Source organism: Lolium rigidum, chromosome 1, assembly GCF_022539505.1.
Source record: "Lolium rigidum isolate FL_2022 chromosome 1, APGP_CSIRO_Lrig_0.1, whole genome shotgun sequence".
NCBI lineage: Eukaryota > Viridiplantae > Streptophyta > Magnoliopsida > Poales > Poaceae > Lolium > Lolium rigidum.
In genome coordinates this window covers 3,541,068-3,559,340 of record NC_061508.1, presented here as the reverse complement: position 1 = coordinate 3,559,340, position 18,273 = coordinate 3,541,068, and the positions used below count along the sequence as shown (strand labels likewise).

Genomic DNA, 18,273 nt, shown 5'->3' with positions numbered 1-18,273 from the left:
TATGATAGATTGATAATCAACTTGACATAGTATTCCATATTCGTCGAATCCCAACAAACACAACATGTAGCATTACAAATAGATGATCTTGATCATGATAGGCAGCTCACAAGATCTAACATGATAACACAATGAGGAGAAGACAACCATCTAGCTACTGCTATGGACCCATAGTCCAGGGGTGAACTACTCACACATCGATCCGGAGGCGATCATGGTGATGAAGAGACCTCCGGGAGATGATTCCCCTCTCCGGCAGGTGCCGGAGGCGATCTCCTGAATCCCCCGAGATGGGATTGGCGGCGGCGTCTCCGGAAGGTTTTCCGTATCGTGGCTCTCGCATCGGGGTTTTCGCGACGAAGGCTTTAAGTAGGCGGAAGGGCGGAGTCGGGGGCCGACGGGGCCCCACACGCTAGGGCGGCGCGGCCCAAGCCTCGGCCGCGCGGCCCTAGTGTGGCGGCGCCTCGTCGCCCCACTTCGTAATCCTTTCGGTCTTCTGGAAGCTTCGTGGAAAAATAAGACCCTGGGCGTTGATTTCGTCCAATTCCGAGAATATTTACTTTGTAGGATTTCTGAAACCAAAACCAGCAGAAAACAACAACTGGCTCTTCGGCATCTCGTCAATAGGTTAGTGCCGGAAAATGCATAATAATAACATAAAATGTGCATAAAACATGTGAGTATCATCATAAAAGTAGCATGGAACATAAGAAATTATATATACGTTTGAGACGTATCACTTGGCAATGGCGGGATCGGAGGAGGGGGGGGGGGTATGGTTTTACCAATTTGTGGGCGGATCTCTTTCTTATTTGAGGAGAAGTCCTGGTGGGTTTTGTTGCTTTCTATTTTTCAGCTAACCCGGACTTAACTATAGGATTTCCTAACACACCGGGTGCCCAAGTGCCACCTCTCTTGCGCCCATCCCTACGAAAACTATTGTCGATGCTTGTTGCTCGCTTGCAATACTACGATTTCAAGACCTCAACTACTTGTTTCTAATTGTCTTCTCGATCGCTCCCGCGTAGGTGTGTGCCCCCTCACCTTATATAGGGGAAATGGTGACTTACAGAGGAAGAAACACTAATGGAATCTTTGATGAGATAAGCTACTTTATAAAGCTACTTTGGCCCAGCTGACACTGGCTCTGTCTTTAATCAGGGGCTGATGACCTCGTCTGGTATCTTTAACGTCAGCAGCTGCTTTGGCATCAGGGCTTCGATTAAAGCTGCAGTGTTTCGCTCATCCTGTCCTTTGGTTCTTGGTGGAATCTTTGACTTAAGTGCTAACTTGCTACAGTGAGCCTATACCGGATCCCCGGTACCTTTACCTATGGGTTCCGGTATCCTGATCCTTGGTGGCATAAACTCTCTTGCCCCCCTGTACTCCGGCATCCCCTCCTGGGATACCGGTTTGTACCAGCTTTGCATAGCCTGAACTTAACCTTTCCGGATCAATCTTTAATCCGGTTTACAAATAGCATATTATGACATGGCCTACCGGGGACCATCCCCCGACACCAAACGTGGCGCCCGTATCATCCCACTCGCAACAATATCGTACAAGCGAGTGTGACCCACTTGTCTGATAAGTTTTCATCCGATATTTTCCATTCCTACTATCCAATGTAGCCCTAGGTTTTTCTTTCCATTTTTTTGGGTAGACTTGAAGTGTAAGCTACCCAGTTCCACGAAACGCCGGACCCCTCCACCAATCCCAGGCAGCTATCAAAGCAGACAAAAAACCATCAGTTTTGCGGTTTTGCCACGACGACGAGCCTGAGGACAGCCTAGTCCAGCAACCCAATCCCACGCGAAACCGTCACAATTTTCAAACCCCAACCAAACAAACAAAACAAAGCCAACCCAAAACCACCCAACCCGAGCCGGCCGCCCAACGCCAGCCTAGTCCAGCCACGCCCACCTTCTTCTCCCTTTCCCCACTCCCCTCGGCGACGTCAACTCGCCCCACCGCCACCAAATCCCTCTCCCCGCCGCCGCCGCCGCCGCCCCGCAGATCCCGCCCGCCGGTGGCCTCCCCGCCGCCGCCGCCGCACCCAGCAGGGCCCCCACCCAAACCCTAGCTCCCAGCTCCCTTCCACTCCTCCACGCGCGCGGGCGGGGAGATCTGACCCCGGCCGCGGCGATGGGGGACTTCAACCTGGCGCTGGTGATCGTGGCCATCGTCGTCAGCGTCCTCGTGCTGCTCGTCAGCGTCTACCTGCTCGTCAACTACCAGCACCCCGACGACGCCAACCAGGCCTACTTCCCCAAGCTCGTCGTCGTGCTCGGCATCACCGTCGCCGTGCTCTCCATCCTCATGCTCCCCGCAGACGTCGCCAACCGCCAGGCCTGCCGCAAGGCCGTCTACAACGGGGCCTGCGCGCTCACGCTGCCCATGAAGACGCTCTGGCTCGTGGTGTACATCGTCGACGCCGTCCTCGTCTTCCTCGTCATACCATTCGCCATGTTCTACTACGAGGGCGACCAGGACAAGTAAGACGGTCGAACTTCCTCTGCCAGAGCTCGCGAGCTCCCTTGCTTGCTTACTTGCTTCATAAATCCTCCTGTGCTTCGCTGATTGGATCCATCTTCTGCTGCCTTCAGGTCCGTCGGCAAGAGGCTCAAGACCGCCCTCATCTGGGTCGTCGCCTCCGCGGTGGTATGCGGCCTCATCCTCGGAATCCTATACGGTGCGTGCGGATCGCCCGCCCTCGTCTTCTGCCTGCCTCCATTTCTCATGCTCAATCCGTAATCAAACCGATTTGAGCTTGGAATGTCGCCCTGGGTCACATAAACCTTCAGGCGGCTGCAAGTGTTGCCTTGCATTTTGGTCTACATAAATTGGAGCCTCAAGCTTTTTCACGTTTACCCCCAGGAGCAGCCAATGCTCTATTGCCAGATCTGAGACCGAGTTCATGTTGTTATTCATTTCCGGGTTCATACGGACCTGTGTGTATCTATCTAGTGTTGCCCGGTTAGACCTCTGGATCATCTACGTCACCATTTGTTTTCTAGTCCTAGGTTGCAGCTTATACATTTGGACTGTGGTTAGTCTTAACCTAGGAAACATAGAAACCAACGTATAATTTTTTCCTCCTCATGTTTGCCATGCCATCTATGTTCATTCCTCACATGTATCAAATACTGTGAAGTTTACTTAGGAGGCCTGCACATGATAGTATATTTATAGGCGATTTCGTTTGAATGTCATATCCTTCATGTTTGTACCTGCACGGAATGAATTGTACCTCCACTGATTGTTCCTTGATGTCTAGACTTTATCTGACTGCACTCTCACTTTTGTCGCTTCAGCGGTTATTGGCAAGGTGGACTTCACTGTCAGGCATCTCTCTTCATCAGTTCAGGCATTTCCAAGCCAGTTCAGTGGATTCTCAAGTAACCAACCTTGCATAGCTCCGTTGACCCGCCAGGTTCACCCGCTGATGGAACTATGCTTTTCTGTGTTTCACTTCATGCAACTCATCATTTCTTAACTTTTATTTGGTGGCTAAGCTGCTTTATCGTTTGTTCTCGTCAGTGTTCAGCTAATACTGCACCTGCTAACTCTCAAACGACTTGGACGATGCGTGCTACATTCCCTGAATATGTGGTGGCCCTTACAACCATCGTTGGATCTGTACTCTTCACTGTGAGTTTTACTACTTCAACCTTCGCAATTAGCTTTATCACTGTTTTTGTAGAACTAGCATGCCATAGGTAAATTCCGTTTATGTCCTGGAAAAAGCTGTATGGGAGACAGTTTTATGCATGTATTCCAATATCCAACTGCTACATGCAATCATGCTGCTCTATTTCTGTAGAGTTCTGGCTTGGTGTCTGTTAATAACTCCGTTTATTTGATAGATATTTGGTGGTGTCGGCATTGCTTGCCTCCCATTGAGCCTGATATTCTCGTTTGTCCGGCGTCCAAAAGCTGTCATTACACGGTCACAATATATAAAGGTGCGTATGTTCTTATATGCTTTATTTCAGTCATGAAGACTGTTTGCTCCTACTGTTTAGAGCCAAAGTTTCTGTTTCATGTAGTTATTTTGTGATTTGGATATTGGTCTGACCTTGATGTTGAATATGTTTCCTTCAGGAAGCAACTGAATTGGGTAAGAAGGCCAAGGAATTGAAGAAGGCAGCTGAAGCCCTTCACCAAGAAGAGAGGAGTGGGAGCAAGGGCAGAAAATGGCGCAAAAATGTGAAGGCTGTTGAGAAGGTATGCATGTCCCTCCAAACGGCATGATATTCCTTGAAGCTTTAGCTGTATTTATTCTGTGAACAAACTTATCTTAGAGGATTATGTTGAGCAGGACGACATTGCATTTTATAATATTACGTGGCTGAGATTTTTCCATTGAACCGGTGCCCATATTTGCCTGCTATGTACCATTTGATTTGTATAATATATGTATTCGCATGAAGCATTCCCTCTTCAATATGTTGTTTCATATTTCTGTGATGTTCTGTTCGGTTATTGTAATTAACATATTTGCTCTTTTAATCATCAGGAGTTATTACTTCTGGAAAATGACATGAATGCTCTAGAAGAGATGTACCCTCAAGGAGAAAAGGTAATTGCATGCGAATTCACATATTTATTCTTTTTGATTGTTGTCAGTTGCTCTGTCTTGACATCCATTATGGTGCAGGCTGAAGCTACCTGGGCTTTTACAGTTCTTGCTTACCTCGGAAAACTCGTATTCGGCGTTATTGGGTAAGTGTAAATATATCTCTGAAATTTACTTCTGTTCTGTAGAACGTATTTGCAAGTGCAGTTGTCTGACAGTTTCTTATGCTCTTAGGTTAATTATATCTATTGCTTGGGTTGCACATATTGTCATATACTTGTTGATTGATCCTCCTCTATCTTCTTTCCTGAATGAGATCTTCATAAAGCTGGACGATGTTTGGGGTACATTTCTGATCCTTGACAATGTTTTAACTTATCCTCTTTATAAGAATAAACTGACATTCTAAAAAAAAAGAATAAACTGACTTTTTTTTGTTCTCTGTACCAGGTCTGCTTGGGACTGCTGCCTTTGCATTCTTCTGCTTCTATCTTCTCATCGCAGTGATTGCTGGGGAAATGATGCTTGGCCTGAAATTAGTTTTCATCACCATTCACCCAATGAAGTAGTTGATTCATTCCATGCCACTCTTTTCTTCAGTCCATTTTTTTCTGGTATTCACTAACAGCCATTTAACTTATTTCAGATGGGGAGGAACACTGATGAATTCGTTCCTGTTCAATGTTGGACTGATCCTACTTTGTTCCATCAGGTATGGTACCCATGTCTTCTTTTAGAAGTGCGTTGACGCGTTGTATTGTAAGTTCAGAGGAAATGTATGGCTATATGCCTATATGTCAGGACTGTAGTTTCTGTTATTTGTTGGTGATAATGCAAACTCGGAATGCACATCCTAGCAACCGTGTAGTACTGATATTGCTTTTGGGCCTATGTTCTGTTATATTAGATGAATAATGACCTCTGCATGAACCTGAGTTTTGTTGGTTTCATCAAGTATGTTTTCCACCTTTTATTGTTCTTTAGAAGTCCTCTCAATTGAATTTCCATGATTGTCTTTATGCAGTGTGATTCAGTTCTGCGCAACAGCTTTTGCGTATTACGCACAAGCAACTGCTGCTCAGGAGATCTTTGGCCACACACTGCAGTCTCTGCGTGGAATTAAGTATCTCTACAAGTAAGTCTAACTAGCAAGAAGTCAGTAGAATTATCAGCCTGCATTTCTTGCTTGAATAGTTGAATATATATCTTTTTAGATACCAGAGTCTCTTTGAATACATACTTGATTTTGAACATTCGAATATGCAGGTACAATGTCTTCCAGTACGGCTTTGTTGCTCTTGCCATACTCACGCTGTTCTACTATGCAATTTTTGTAAGTCTTTTCATTCGAAGTACTCAGCTAGATCTGAACAAATTCAGTCAAAGTTTAGCTTGCTTAATTTAACGAGTATCTTTCTCCAGGGATGGCGAAAGAGGAAACCGACAGGAAGGTTCCAGCTCTCAAATTAGTTTTGGTTTGCTCTGCGCAAAGCCTGACGGATTCATATTTGTTCCTGAGTGATAGTTTGGTTAGCGATGTATATGATCTTGCAAACCGCTTTCTTGAAAAGCTTGGGAGTTTCCATCGGTGTAAATTAGCGACCATCAAAATATCTGGAGATGAAAGCGCCCACGGACACGGATGTTAAAGTAGAAGAACCCGGTTTCCTTTGTAATGTACACATTCCTCGCCTCCGGTTCTGTTCTGTATTATTGTTTTGTAATCAGTCAGCTGATGTTATTCTTGAGGTTGATGGTTCCTGTGACTGGAGATCTTCTGTGTGCCTCTTTGTTGTTCGTTTGTTGGGTTCGTACTGATAGTTCAGTTCTTTTCGTTTGTATGTGCTGTACCATACTGTGATTACCACACGCACTTGCAGATTGTATCAAGGATGTCTTCTCCTGATCATCTCTTGGCGTTTTTTCCGTCTCGGATTTGCTTATCTGATTACTCACAATTTTGAAGTTTACAATGAAAAACTTCTTTTATGTTATGGGAAATGCTGATATGCCAGCACAAACTCGTGAAACGAAGAAGAAAAGAAATGACAAGTCAGAGGAAAGTGCTGTAGGAGGAGCTGTTTGCTTGGTCGTTAATACAGTTCAAAAAGAAAATAATATAAGCATGGAGCATGTTTTCTTATTATTTGGTCAATGAAATATTATCTAAAATATAAATATATATATGTACATCTAGTGAGTTTTTTCAGTTGATAAATTGATACGCGTTGGGAAAAGAAAGTAATAATATGAAAGTAATAATATCATAGAATGATCATGTGGGTTGCTCGCTCTATACACTTAAACACACACGGAGGATTTGCCAATGTGACACACTGATATCTAGTTATGTAATTTTTTGCAGACCAAAAAGTGTGATTTCCAAAATTTTAAGAAAATGGGCTTCGTTCATGATGGTCAAATAAAACAAGCATGAGCTGTCATTCCAGTTGAACCCTCCCTTCAAGACCCTGTAATGCTAGTTCAGGTTTCGGGTGAGCAGCTGTGGAATTACTTTCTCTTTCCCTTTGCATCAGCTTCAACCTCATCGTAGTTATGCACACGGTCAGAGCGATCCCAGTAATAAAATCCAGTATGTAGACTAGACCAATTGCCACAAGAACGCCGATGAGTTTTCGCCACTCTTGCTGCTACTCTTGCTGTCATTTTGATCTTGAGTATTGCTGATAGCTTCAGAAAGAAGTTGTAACATGCTGCCATTTTAAATATCAATGGCCAGTATTTAATCTGAGATTGAAAATCAAGAGTGAAGTCATCTGAATCTATTCAGTTGTCAACCAAAATAAACAAATTCAGAAAACGTGGAATGAAACGTCCCATCCAACTCACATATTTCAGCTGATACAAAAGAACAAGAAGGATGGATGAAATAGTCTTCTGATTCAATTTCATTTCTGACTCTGAACAAAGATTACAAGTTACATATAATGTAATGGCTGAAAAGAATGTAATGTCCCTGCTTCTTCTACATTGCAGCTGGTTCAAGCAGCCAAAAGAATAAAGAATTATTACATAACTAATAACAATTGAATATTTCTTCTCCTATCATGTAAAATAAAAGAGAAAAGCTACATTTTCTATGCTTCTTCTACTTCTTCCGATGATGAATGAATGTGTAAAAGAATGGTCAGTTTGTATTATGGACTAATTGAATGAATCATTAGCAGCAAAAGAACCACTGAAAAAGATAAGTTCTTTCTTCCTCACTTCATGTTCAGCTCTGCAGAGACTGTGACGCCGTGGTGGACGCGGACACCGTCGTGCTACCTCCTGCGCCCTCGCCGGCCGGCGTCCATGCACTCACGGTGTAGAGCGGCTGGTCCAGCCACCGGAGCGTGAGCCCCTCTCCGTCGCCTTGTGGGTGCACGCCGTAATTGCCCGGCGCGAACATCCTCGCGATCATCCGCCCCTGCATCGCCTCACGGTCGCCGATGCCGGCGTTCTGGAACCCGCCGTCCTCCATGCGCCGCCGCCACCCCGCGAAGCTCTCGTGCCGCTCGGACCGGTCAGTGCCCTCGAACGCCACCGCGTTGCGTATCTCCCGCGCGAACATCTCCTCCGCCCTTGCCCGGGCCGCGCTGGTGGCCGGCAGGCCGGCCGCGCCCACCGCGTCGAACGCCGCGGCGTAGTGCCGCAGCGCGCGCGCGAACCGCGCCTCCCACCGCCCGGCGTTGAGCCCGGCCGCCTCGTGCTCGCCGAGGAGGAGGACGGCTGCGCCAGTGCTGCGCACGAGCCCGAAGAAGTCGGACATGGCGCCGCCGGTCTCGTCGCGGAGCAGGCGGTGCGCGGCGAGGATGCAGTTAACGGCCACGCGCTCCCCGCGCTTGACGTGGAGCATCCACAAGCGCACGTCCTCGAGCCGGTCGACCACGGCGTGGAACTCGAAGGCGAGCCCCAGCGCGGCGGCCACGCACGCGAGCCGCGCGCCGGTGTCCTGCAGCTCCTGCCTCGACGCGCCGACGCCGGTGATCCGCACGTGCGACGGCGGCTCCGGACGCCGCGCCGCCAGGCTCTGCAGCAGGCTCGGCCATTGGAGCCCCTGCTTGATGTCGAAGTCGATGACGTGCACGCGGTCGTGGCCGTCGAACGCGCGGAGGAGGCGCTCGTTGAGCGTGAAGTGCAGGAACCTCGGGATCGGGGTGACGCTGTTGAGCACCCGCAGCGCCATGGCGTCGTCGTCGTCGTTGAAGGCGCCGTCGGTGAGCTCGCGCGGCGGGGTGACGTCGAACACGTGCGGCCACATGTGCGCCGCGCGGAGCGCGAGCGCCTCGGCGAAGTACGCGGCCACGCGGTGCAGCGGCGTGGGCCCCGACGGCGAGGCCGTCTCGCCGAGCCGCGCCAGGTAGTAGTTCGCGGCGTCGTAGTTGCAGACGGCCAGGGATTCAGCGCACGACGTGAGCGCGCCCACTAGCTCCAGAGCTTGGCTCTCCGCCTCCGGCACGGCGATCCTCGCGATGGCGGGCTCAAGAACCGGCGGCATCGCCGACGAGCCACCGTCCGTGCCCGACGAAGACGACGAATGGGACGACGGCGACTTGCTGTACTCCTCCTGCTTGGCCGGGGCCAGGGAGGACGACGGCCCCGCGACCGCCATGCCGTGGGGGAACGCCGCGGCGCTCGGCACAAGAAAGACCTTCTGCTCCTCCGCCTCCTCTCCTCCTTCTCCGGCGGCCGCTTGCATCATCTCGCTCCCTGCAATGGATTGGTGGAACCATACCTCGTCGCCGTCGCCACCCATCACCCTCGTCCGCTTGGCGCGAACGACGGGGCCATACTCCTCCTCCTCCTCCTCGTGCTGGCGCTTAACTGCCCTGCTCCTCATGTCCCAGCCGCCGTCGCTGACGCCGGGCTCCGGCTTGGCGCCCCAGGACACGGCCTGGGAGACCGGCGGCGCCGGGTGAGGCCGGAAGGAGCAGGTGCCGTTGCCTCCCCTGCCTTCGCCGCGCGGGACGGTGGCGGCGGTGCCCGTGTCGCCGCGGCCGCCCCGCTTGGAGAATCCGCATGGTAGGCGCTGCGCTGTGCTCATCTGATGCCTGGACGAGAACGAGCAGCCTGCCAACATCCCTGAGACAAGCGTCACCAGCGGATGCAGCGGTGTAGTCTTCTTCTCCCTCCTCTTCTGCTGATCACACTCTGTTCTCTCACTCTCTAGTGTTTCTCTCTCTCTCTCTCTGGTATGTGGTCAGTGAGGTGGAGTGTAGGAATGGATCGATGAAGAAAACCAAATGGAGTTGCTAAAAACAGAGGAATTGTTGGTTCTTGGAAAGAATCTGTCAGTTCCCTTCGGGCAACGAAAACGAGAGAAGAAAACAAACCGAAAAAAAGAATGAAATGTCTGTGTATATAAGCTAATGCTGCTGCTGTATATGCAGGAAAGAATTTTTAGTGGTGGTGGTTTTGGACTCTGCAGAATGCCTGCTTAGTACAAAAGAATCAACGAATCGTTAGGGAGGAACAAAGAATGGCCTAAAAGAACATCTACAAAGAGGAAGAAGAAGATCAGATGCTGCCGGGGATGCTCACTCTCTGCAGAGCTCGCACCGCCCCCAACACCTCCATTGTTTTCTTTGTCAAGAAGAGATCAGCAGCAAACCAAAGAAGCAAAGAAGAAGAAGAAAAGAAGAAATCCTATCCTAAGATGCGATGCAGATGGGGATGATCCTAAGGGGATTGGATGGGTTGGGTTCTTGCTCTTCTCCCTCTCTATCCTATGACTGTTCTTACCTCACCATCGACGATCCTCTCGCTCGCTCTCTCTACCCTATCTCTCTCCCTCACGGTGGGTGGTGGTGGTGGCTCTGTTCTGACTGACGATCTCACCTCCCTCTCTACTACCTATGGAGGAAGAAGAAGCCCGGGCAAAAAGAAACGGTCTCGGCAGTCGGCGGGAACCCCGAGGCGCATCGGGCAGCCGTCGGATGGGGAACGGACGGCGCAGACGATGTGACCGTTGCCTCGCTTTGGGGTCAATGTGACCGTTGGGTCGCTGCCAGCGTGGGGCCCCGGCGTCAGGCGGCCCGTCAGGTGCGCCTCACGTGACCCGTTTCCTACCGTTGGGCTCCCACCGCGTGGGGCCCGCGTCCCACGGACGGACGCGATCGCGTGGGTCGTACGCCACGGACGGACGCGGTCGCCGACATGTCACGCCACGTAGGACGCGCACGCGTGCCGTGTGTGTTCCATTGAATGCCGTGGCACACGCTGACAAGATGTGTGTCTGGCTAGGTACAGTACGGGAAGCAAGTGCTGGCGTTTGGCTCGCTCTACGGCCGTAATACGTGTCCACGCTGGATGCTGAACCTCGCTCTACCTTCACCAAATCCCCTCAAATCTCTATAAAACCCTAATACTCAATCCACTAGATAACGGTAGTGTAGAAGATTCAGAAAAACACACTAAAAGGTGGATGTAAGTAGAGAAAATCGGGGTTAAACTAACCAATGCACTATAATCAAACACACTTGTACTGGTAAGTGGTGACATAGGACTTGGTGGGATAATCCCCACAAAAATTCTACTACTTCCTTCGTTGCCTTCTAATTAACTATGATTTAATATAAGTTATACTAAATTAGAGTTAATTAGAAATGGAGGAAGTAACAAACAAATACCTTAGATTCCTCTAGCAAATACGGCAAACCGCAAACCCCAAATCCGTTTATTCAGGGCGCCCCAACGCGGATTTGGGGCGCAGCTCGTATACAACATAAATAAACCGCAAATTTAAAATTTGATTCCCGCCAGGGATTGTTCATACAAGGGAAGTTCAACAACGGAGCCTAGTGCTCCGCTCATCTACGTCGATGTCGCCGCCACGGCGAACAAAATGCGAGAAAACAAACCTACCGGAGCTACGTGCCGCGGCGGCGGAGCCGACAGCCTACTCACTGTCGAGCTCGATGTAGACCTCGTCCTGCGCCACCTGCTCGCGGCGCCACTCCCGCTCCTTCTCGGCGTAACGCGCAGACTTCTCCACGACGAGCTTCGTTACCGTGCCGAGGGCCGCCTCGGGACGAAGTTGCGCAGCTTGAGCGCGTCCTGCGCCTCCTTCTCCAGCCTCGCCGTGATGGCAGCGATGTCCTCGTCCTCCGCGTAGTCGGCGGGGTCGAATCACGGCGGTAGGGGCGGCCCGCTCGAGTTCGAGTCCTCCGAGAAGGCGAGGCGAGGCGATGCGGCGCCGGGGCGCTGGAGGTCGCGTGGCGCGCTGGAGCTGGACGCCTCCATGTCGTGGGAGATCGACCGGCGCAGCGGCGGAGCCCGCGACCTCGAAGCCTCGAGGTCGCGGTGGTACTGCGACTCCCGCCGCTCGAAGGCGCGCGGCGGCCTGAGCCCCTGGTGCAGCCACCGGTACGATCAACGGATACGGGCGGCGTCGGAGGTCCGCCGCTGCCGCTCGATCTCCGCGGCACTGAGCTTGCGCTTGCCGGCGGAGCCACCGCCGCCCACTCTACCTCCCCCGTCCTCCCCGACCTCCGCCGGACACCATCTCGCCGGGATTTGTCGTTGGCGCGCGCTAATTGCACGTCGAAGATGGGTGGAATTGTCGTCGGTGGCAGGCGGAGAGGCGGAGGAGCGGATGGGGTTTGGCCACCATCCGCCTCGCCGACCGCTATATATGCGGGCAAAATGACGATTTGGGTTGCGGTCTGGATCCCATATCCGGTCCAGACCACCGATACGGGGTCTGATCTGGCCCAAATTTGCTCCGAAAACCGCATATCAACCCGCCCCCGCGTTTGCAGGCCGATATGCCGTATCTGCTAGAGATGCTTTTAGAGGTACTGCTCATGCGTTGTAAAACTCGCCGTCATACTAGCCGCATGCTTACCTATCCTTGCTAAGTTTCTCGTGTTGGTCTCAATATAAATAGTGTGATATATCATCCTTGATGTCTGCACTAATCTTTGTGTTCCTCTGCCTACGGTATGGTATCCTGCCCACCCCAAACATATCTTTAGCTGTGAATTAAACTAAAAAAAAGAGAGTAGAGGTGCTACTTGAGATTTTAGAGGAAACTGATCCGCTCATGTAATTCTCTCGGGGTTTGAGATGCCCAATCTTTGAAGGGCTTTCAAGACTTTCAAGAAGATGACGGAGTTCTTGATTTTGATTAACTTCCGTGTGACACGTCTCTGGAGAACTAAAGCCAAACAAACTACTCAGTTTTTTATAAGTATATAGATTATACATGTACATTAAAGTTTGAGCCTTATGTGGTCCAGAAAAGATAAATAAAGGAACCAAGTTTTTTCAGATAAAGGGGATATATCGATATTAAGAAGCCATTATATAACACAATTCCAGCAAACATATATAAAATTGGCTCTCTCGACTCTTTTTAAAAGACTTTTGTTTGACCCCTACAAAATCATGCTCAAGCTAGGATATAGGCGTCGAGGACCTCAACATCGTCAATTCTAGGAGTGTGGCTGCACAACAATACCACATTGAACAAGGTGATGGCCTGACCTGTGGACGTCTGAATAACCGACACAATGTGGGACTTCTAGTTTCTCTGGTGCTTCTCCTTCAAAACTTCTACATAAATTGTAGAAGCTTGTTCTGGGGAAGAGGTGTGGTGGAGTGAATCAGCGGGAATTTTTACGGACTGCATCGACACGGTTGTCTCAATTGGAAATGTTTCTTTTAAACATTGTCTGATGGATGCAAATAAATCGGCTCATGTAATAGCTAGTGAGTGTTTTAGTAGTAAACTGTCTAGTAGTTGGGAGGTTGATCCTCCGAGTTTTTTTTTAGAAACACTTTTGAACGATATAATCCCTGTGTGATTTTAATAAAATGTCACAGAAAAATGTTCCCTTTTTAAACGTCTACTAGGAAATAATGTCTGCCAAGGTGTCAATTGATTGATTGTAGCCCAAGTAACGACTCTGTTTGGGTTGCATACGTACCAGAGCCCAGAGATATCACGATGTCATATATTGAGGAAGTAATACATGTGCCGGTATCAACAGGGTCACTATATGCGTTGTTGAAGTAGCCATAAACAACACGGGCGCCCTGATTTGACCTACATATATGTACCACCTGTAAACGTCTGCAAGCTGCGATCGTCCACCCTCCCGTTGGCATCATGTCGACGTCCGCGCTCTTGTCCGCCCTGCGCGTCGGCGGCCGGCAGAAGATCACCGCCTCCACCTTCGGCGCGAGGGCGCAGGCGACCGGCTCCCACGTCTTGAGGATCCACAGGTTCTCGCAGGTCAGGGAGAAGCTGGCCAATGGCACGGCCGTCCAGTCAGGCACGTTCGGCGTAGGCGGCCACGACTGGCGTATCGATTGCTACCCAAACGGCAGATTGGAAAAGAACCAAGGCTGCATCTCCCTCTTCCTCCATCACGCCAGCCAGGCCAAGACTGGCGATGCCACGGCGGGGTACAAGCTGAGCATACTCGACAATTTCTGGAAGCCGTCGGTTACTCTGTCCGATGAAGATCGCTTCAAGGGCAATGGTTGGGGCTGGAACCAGTTCATGAAACTCGAAGAAGTTGACAAGGAGAAGCACCTCGAGGACGACTGCCTCTCCGTCCTCTGCGACGTCACCGTCGACACGGGGCTGCGCACCGAGGACTACACGGACGAGGTTGCTGCGGCGGAGGAACTCACCAAGGCGCCACCGCCGTTCCCCTTGCATGGCCATGGCATCGCCGAAGCCATCTGGAACAGACAGGAACCCGACGTGAAGATCGAGGTCGGCGACGGGCAGACGCTCGCCGCGCACAGATGGGTGCTCGAGGCCGGATCCCCCGTCTTCAAGGCGGACCTCGCTCTCGCCCCCAACGACACCGTCGCCGAGCTACGCGTCGGCGACATGGACGCCGACGTGTGCAAGGCGCTGCTCCGGTTCATGTACACCAACTCGCTGCCGCCGGAGCTCGAGCCGATGGCGGAGCGGCTCCTCGTCGCGGCGGACAGGTACGAGCTGGAGGAGCTGAAGCTCGCCTGCGAGGAGGCGCTGTGCAAGAACATCGACACGAGCTCCGTGGCCGCCATACTGGCGCTGGCCGAGCGTCATGGTTGCACCGTGCTGAGGGAGGCGGGCATGCGGTTCCTCTCTTCTCCCGGTAACCTGGATGTGGTCTTGGCGTCGTCCGATGGTCTTGAGAAGCTCAAGAGAGGATGCCCATCTGCTCTGCTGGAGCTCCTCGAGAAGAAGAGGCCGCTGAATGAGCAGTTACTTTTTTGAATGAGCAGTTACTTAGCACACGCGTCTGATTTGTACCGTCAATGATGAAGTGCCATGTAGTTTAGTTGTTAGTTCTCTTTACTTTGTAGGACTTGCACAATAGCCATCTGATTTCTACGGTTAAATCTTTTATGCTATCGTTTGTGGCATACAAAATATTTTCTCGACACAACTTTTTTTTACCAAAATTAGTTGATGGGCATAGAGATACATCCCTATTTAGACAAAATCTAACAGCAAAAGTGGCTATTGCAGCAGCGAAATTCAACGAAGAACCGGTAGCCTACGGAACTGAAGAATACAGATTTCAACCTCATGGAATATATACACAACTACACATTCATTCAATTGTTTCCAACTCTTTGATTACAAGATGACATCGATCAATACTGACATGGAAAATTCAAAGCTGGATAACATAGCAACATTACATGGAGCAGGCCGGACAGAATTTCTCAACCCCAATACGCATTAATCAACAAAAACAGTATGTACATACAATTCCACATGATTCAGACATAGCTTACAGCTGCAACCTTTTCGTCTCCCATCTTTAACCAGTTAATTTTGTAAAAAGAACATTTTGCAAGGCCAGGGTAACAAAGTTGGAACACTACAACACTATTACTATGAGGAGAAATATATCTGGTGTACAACAAGAAAAATATCATCATCGCACATCGACAGCCGATGTGGTCAAGCCAAACAAGGTGACTAAATTAGCTGACGTTATCGGCGCACCAAGAACCTCCAGCTAGGTCAACAAAAGTCTGGACCGAGCAAATTCACAAATGACCTGGCCAACAACTTAACGCCTAACACGACCACCACCACCACCACCAGGTCCTGATTGCCCCCTCGGACCCGTAAAACGTGCAAACTGCAGCCGCAGGTGAGGTGAATTCCGGTCGTGTTCATCAAACTTATAACCTGTAAAATCAGCACAGGATGTTCATGATCCATAATGTTACGTCGCCATGTGCAGACATTAGCATCTAAAGAACAACATATTAACAAACGACCAGGCAAACATATGGGTAAAACTCCGCTAAAGATGTGCAAAAGAAATTCTAAGCAGATTCACGACAAACAGACAGCACCTTCTCTCAGAATGATGACTAGATCAGCAGAATAGCATACCATGGTAAGCTTGTATAGCCATCCATTCAGAAAATGCCTTCAGAACAACCACGAGATGACATAAAAAAAACTCTTGCATGCATAAGTATCAAACATTACCTCGACATATTTTACATGTTAAGTCACTTGATTACATCTACCGAGCTAGAAAAATGTGTCCAATGAATAATTACATGGCATCCATAGCTTTGCTAAAATGGTTGGGATAATGGCAGACAAGTAGCTATTCAAAGGTACTTTTCCCAGAGGCTTCGAACTACCACCACTACTCAAACAGCCATATGGATATTGAGATACGCATGTTTCAAGTTTATGCTTGTAGAATTATAGAACAACTAGCACTCCAGTGAAAAGAAAAGAAAAGAAAACACACTAGTTCAAAACAAACCAGTATACAACACAAGATATTCATGCCAAATTGGTGCTGATGTGACCAACGTAGCACATTGTGTGGTCAGAGCTGTCAACTTGAGGACCAAGGTAGTTGCTACAAGACTTAATGCAACCAGACATATCTCGTGAATAAAGACTGGCGAATGGTTAGGGTTAACAGAATATAACTTACCTTGCAAAGCTTCCATGGAAACAGCTGCTTGAGCAGCATTAGCAAAATCAACAAAGCAGAGCACGATTGGATCACCACCAGGCTGTCAGAAGCAAAGGACTTAGAAGAATGAATGAAAATCAAATGTGAGGCAAGGCCTAACAAACACCCAATAAGTTCACTTACATGTCTTGGGTCTTTGGTTACGAGCCTCACCTCCTTAAAACCAACAAATGGTCGAAAGATATCTGGATGGAAAAGTGAAGGACCAACAGCTATAAAAATAAATTGAAGAATGGCAACAAATGCAGTTTAAGAACACAAAGGTTTAGATTGAGAGACACATAAAAGGTATAATCCTAGAGTGTACAAGGATACGAGAAACTTCTCGGCGTTCACAATCAGTAGGGATGCCTTCAATGAATAAAGTATTTGAGGCATCTGGGGGAAGGGGAGGTTCTGAAATTCCGCCACCAAAACCAGCATTCCTGCCATCCATACCCCCAGCAGCCACCACTGGACGATCATCAGCTTGGTAACCAGCATTAGCCCCCGCAGCAGGCCTAATAGATCCCCCGACAGGTCCAGCACCATAGGATTGAATTTGCTGAAGTCCACAAAAATGTTAGCTGAGAGTGTTGTTCAGTAAATGATTATGCATGAAAATGAAGATCAATACCCCGGTACGTAGAAAACGCTCATAGGAAGCATTAAGAGCCTGTGTTTCTCTCACGGCAGCGTATCCTGTGTTCCTCTCTTCCTCACGAGGGTAATAGCCAGCCATCTCGTGAGCGCCAGGTACATCTAAAAGGGGAGGAAAGCTACAAGTAAATGTAGGGCTCAGGGCATATTATTTCAGAGCTTTTACAAGAACATTTGGAATTTTATATGAATTACAGATAGTGCTCTCCACCTCTCTCAAGCCGTTCATTCAATGCACTGGCTTCAGATATTGTTATATTGTTCGAGATATATTGTCCGATGCATCTTTTTGTGACATGATTAATCGACGAGAGTATCCGTTTGAGGCACAGCTAGCAGTCACAGCTCACAAGCAACGACTAGTATCAAGCAATCAAAACTAAATTCTGCAAGCTGAATCCTGCACCACTTAAATGCTGAACAGAACTGTCGATAAGTTGCGTCCTAAACTGAAACCAACCGTTCGCAAAATCCCAGTCTCCCTCACACGGCAGTGCCACTAAAATTGAGGTATACCAGGTGAATCCGCTTCAACATTACCAATTTAGACACAACTAAACTAAGCAAATCATGCAATTTTCCATCCGAGTACACTGGGAATGACACCGCTTTCAAGTTCAAGACCTAAAATCCCTGCACACCTGAGACCTGACACTAATTCTCTACATAGCATTACTTGACCGCATCAGCGACAGTGAGCACACTGGGCATGATACCAAGCGAGACAGCAAACTCGACCAAACGCAACGAACGTCATACCTACTCCCGGGTGACGTCAGCCTGGGTGTAGGCCAGGCCGAAGCGAATTGACCAGGCACGGCGCTAAAACCCTAAACATCCGCGCCGGTACCGAATCCCGAAGGCGCGCGACGACGAACGGATCAGAACGCGGAAGGCGCGGGGAGGGAGAGGGAGCGAACCTGCGGGGTAGTCGGCGGGGCGGTGGCGCTTAAGGGGCTGCTGCTGCTGCCCTGCGGCGGCGGCCGCGTTCGGGGCCCTGGCGGAGGGAGGCAGCATCTGCTGCTGGTGCTGCTGTTGTTGCTGGCGCGGGTCGCCGTACCCCTGCCTCCAGTACGCGTCGGC

General features: G+C 49.6%; 4 protein-coding genes across 4 annotated transcripts; 2 read left to right on the top strand and 2 right to left on the bottom strand.

Annotated features, from left to right (window-relative positions):
* The first annotated feature begins 2,145 nt into the window (after positions 1-2,145).
* On the top strand, positions 2,146-6,504 carry LOC124684830 (LIMR family protein Os06g0128200-like). Its single transcript, XM_047219081.1, has 14 exons — positions 2,146-2,495; positions 2,607-2,692; positions 3,315-3,433; positions 3,541-3,651; positions 3,867-3,965; positions 4,105-4,227; positions 4,520-4,582; positions 4,661-4,725; positions 4,814-4,923; positions 5,030-5,144; positions 5,226-5,291; positions 5,604-5,714; positions 5,846-5,912; positions 6,002-6,504. The coding sequence occupies exons 1-14, from the start codon at positions 2,146-2,148 to the stop codon at positions 6,047-6,049; spliced, it is 1,533 nt and encodes a 510-aa protein (XP_047075037.1). The 3' UTR covers positions 6,050-6,504.
* Positions 6,505-7,814: 1,310 nt separating this feature from the next.
* On the bottom strand, positions 7,815-9,662 carry LOC124666319 (protein DWARF AND LOW-TILLERING-like). The gene has a single exon (XM_047203663.1). The coding sequence runs from the start codon at positions 9,660-9,662 to the stop codon at positions 7,815-7,817; it is 1,848 nt and encodes a 615-aa protein (XP_047059619.1).
* Positions 9,663-13,694: 4,032 nt separating this feature from the next.
* On the top strand, positions 13,695-14,804 carry LOC124703267 (BTB/POZ and MATH domain-containing protein 3-like). Its single transcript, XM_047235492.1, has one exon. It carries the CDS (start codon positions 13,695-13,697, stop codon positions 14,802-14,804), a length of 1,110 nt encoding a protein of 369 aa, XP_047091448.1.
* Positions 14,805-15,252: 448 nt separating this feature from the next.
* On the bottom strand, positions 15,253-17,613 carry LOC124666307 (protein MATERNALLY EXPRESSED GENE 5-like). Its single transcript, XM_047203654.1, has 5 exons — positions 17,168-17,613; positions 16,867-17,095; positions 16,675-16,736; positions 16,510-16,591; positions 15,253-15,734 (listed from the first exon to the last, which is right to left on the bottom strand). The coding sequence occupies exons 1-5, from the start codon at positions 17,270-17,272 to the stop codon at positions 15,613-15,615; spliced, it is 600 nt and encodes a 199-aa protein (XP_047059610.1). The 5' UTR covers positions 17,273-17,613; the 3' UTR covers positions 15,253-15,612.
* Positions 17,614-18,273: the final 660 nt, after the last annotated feature.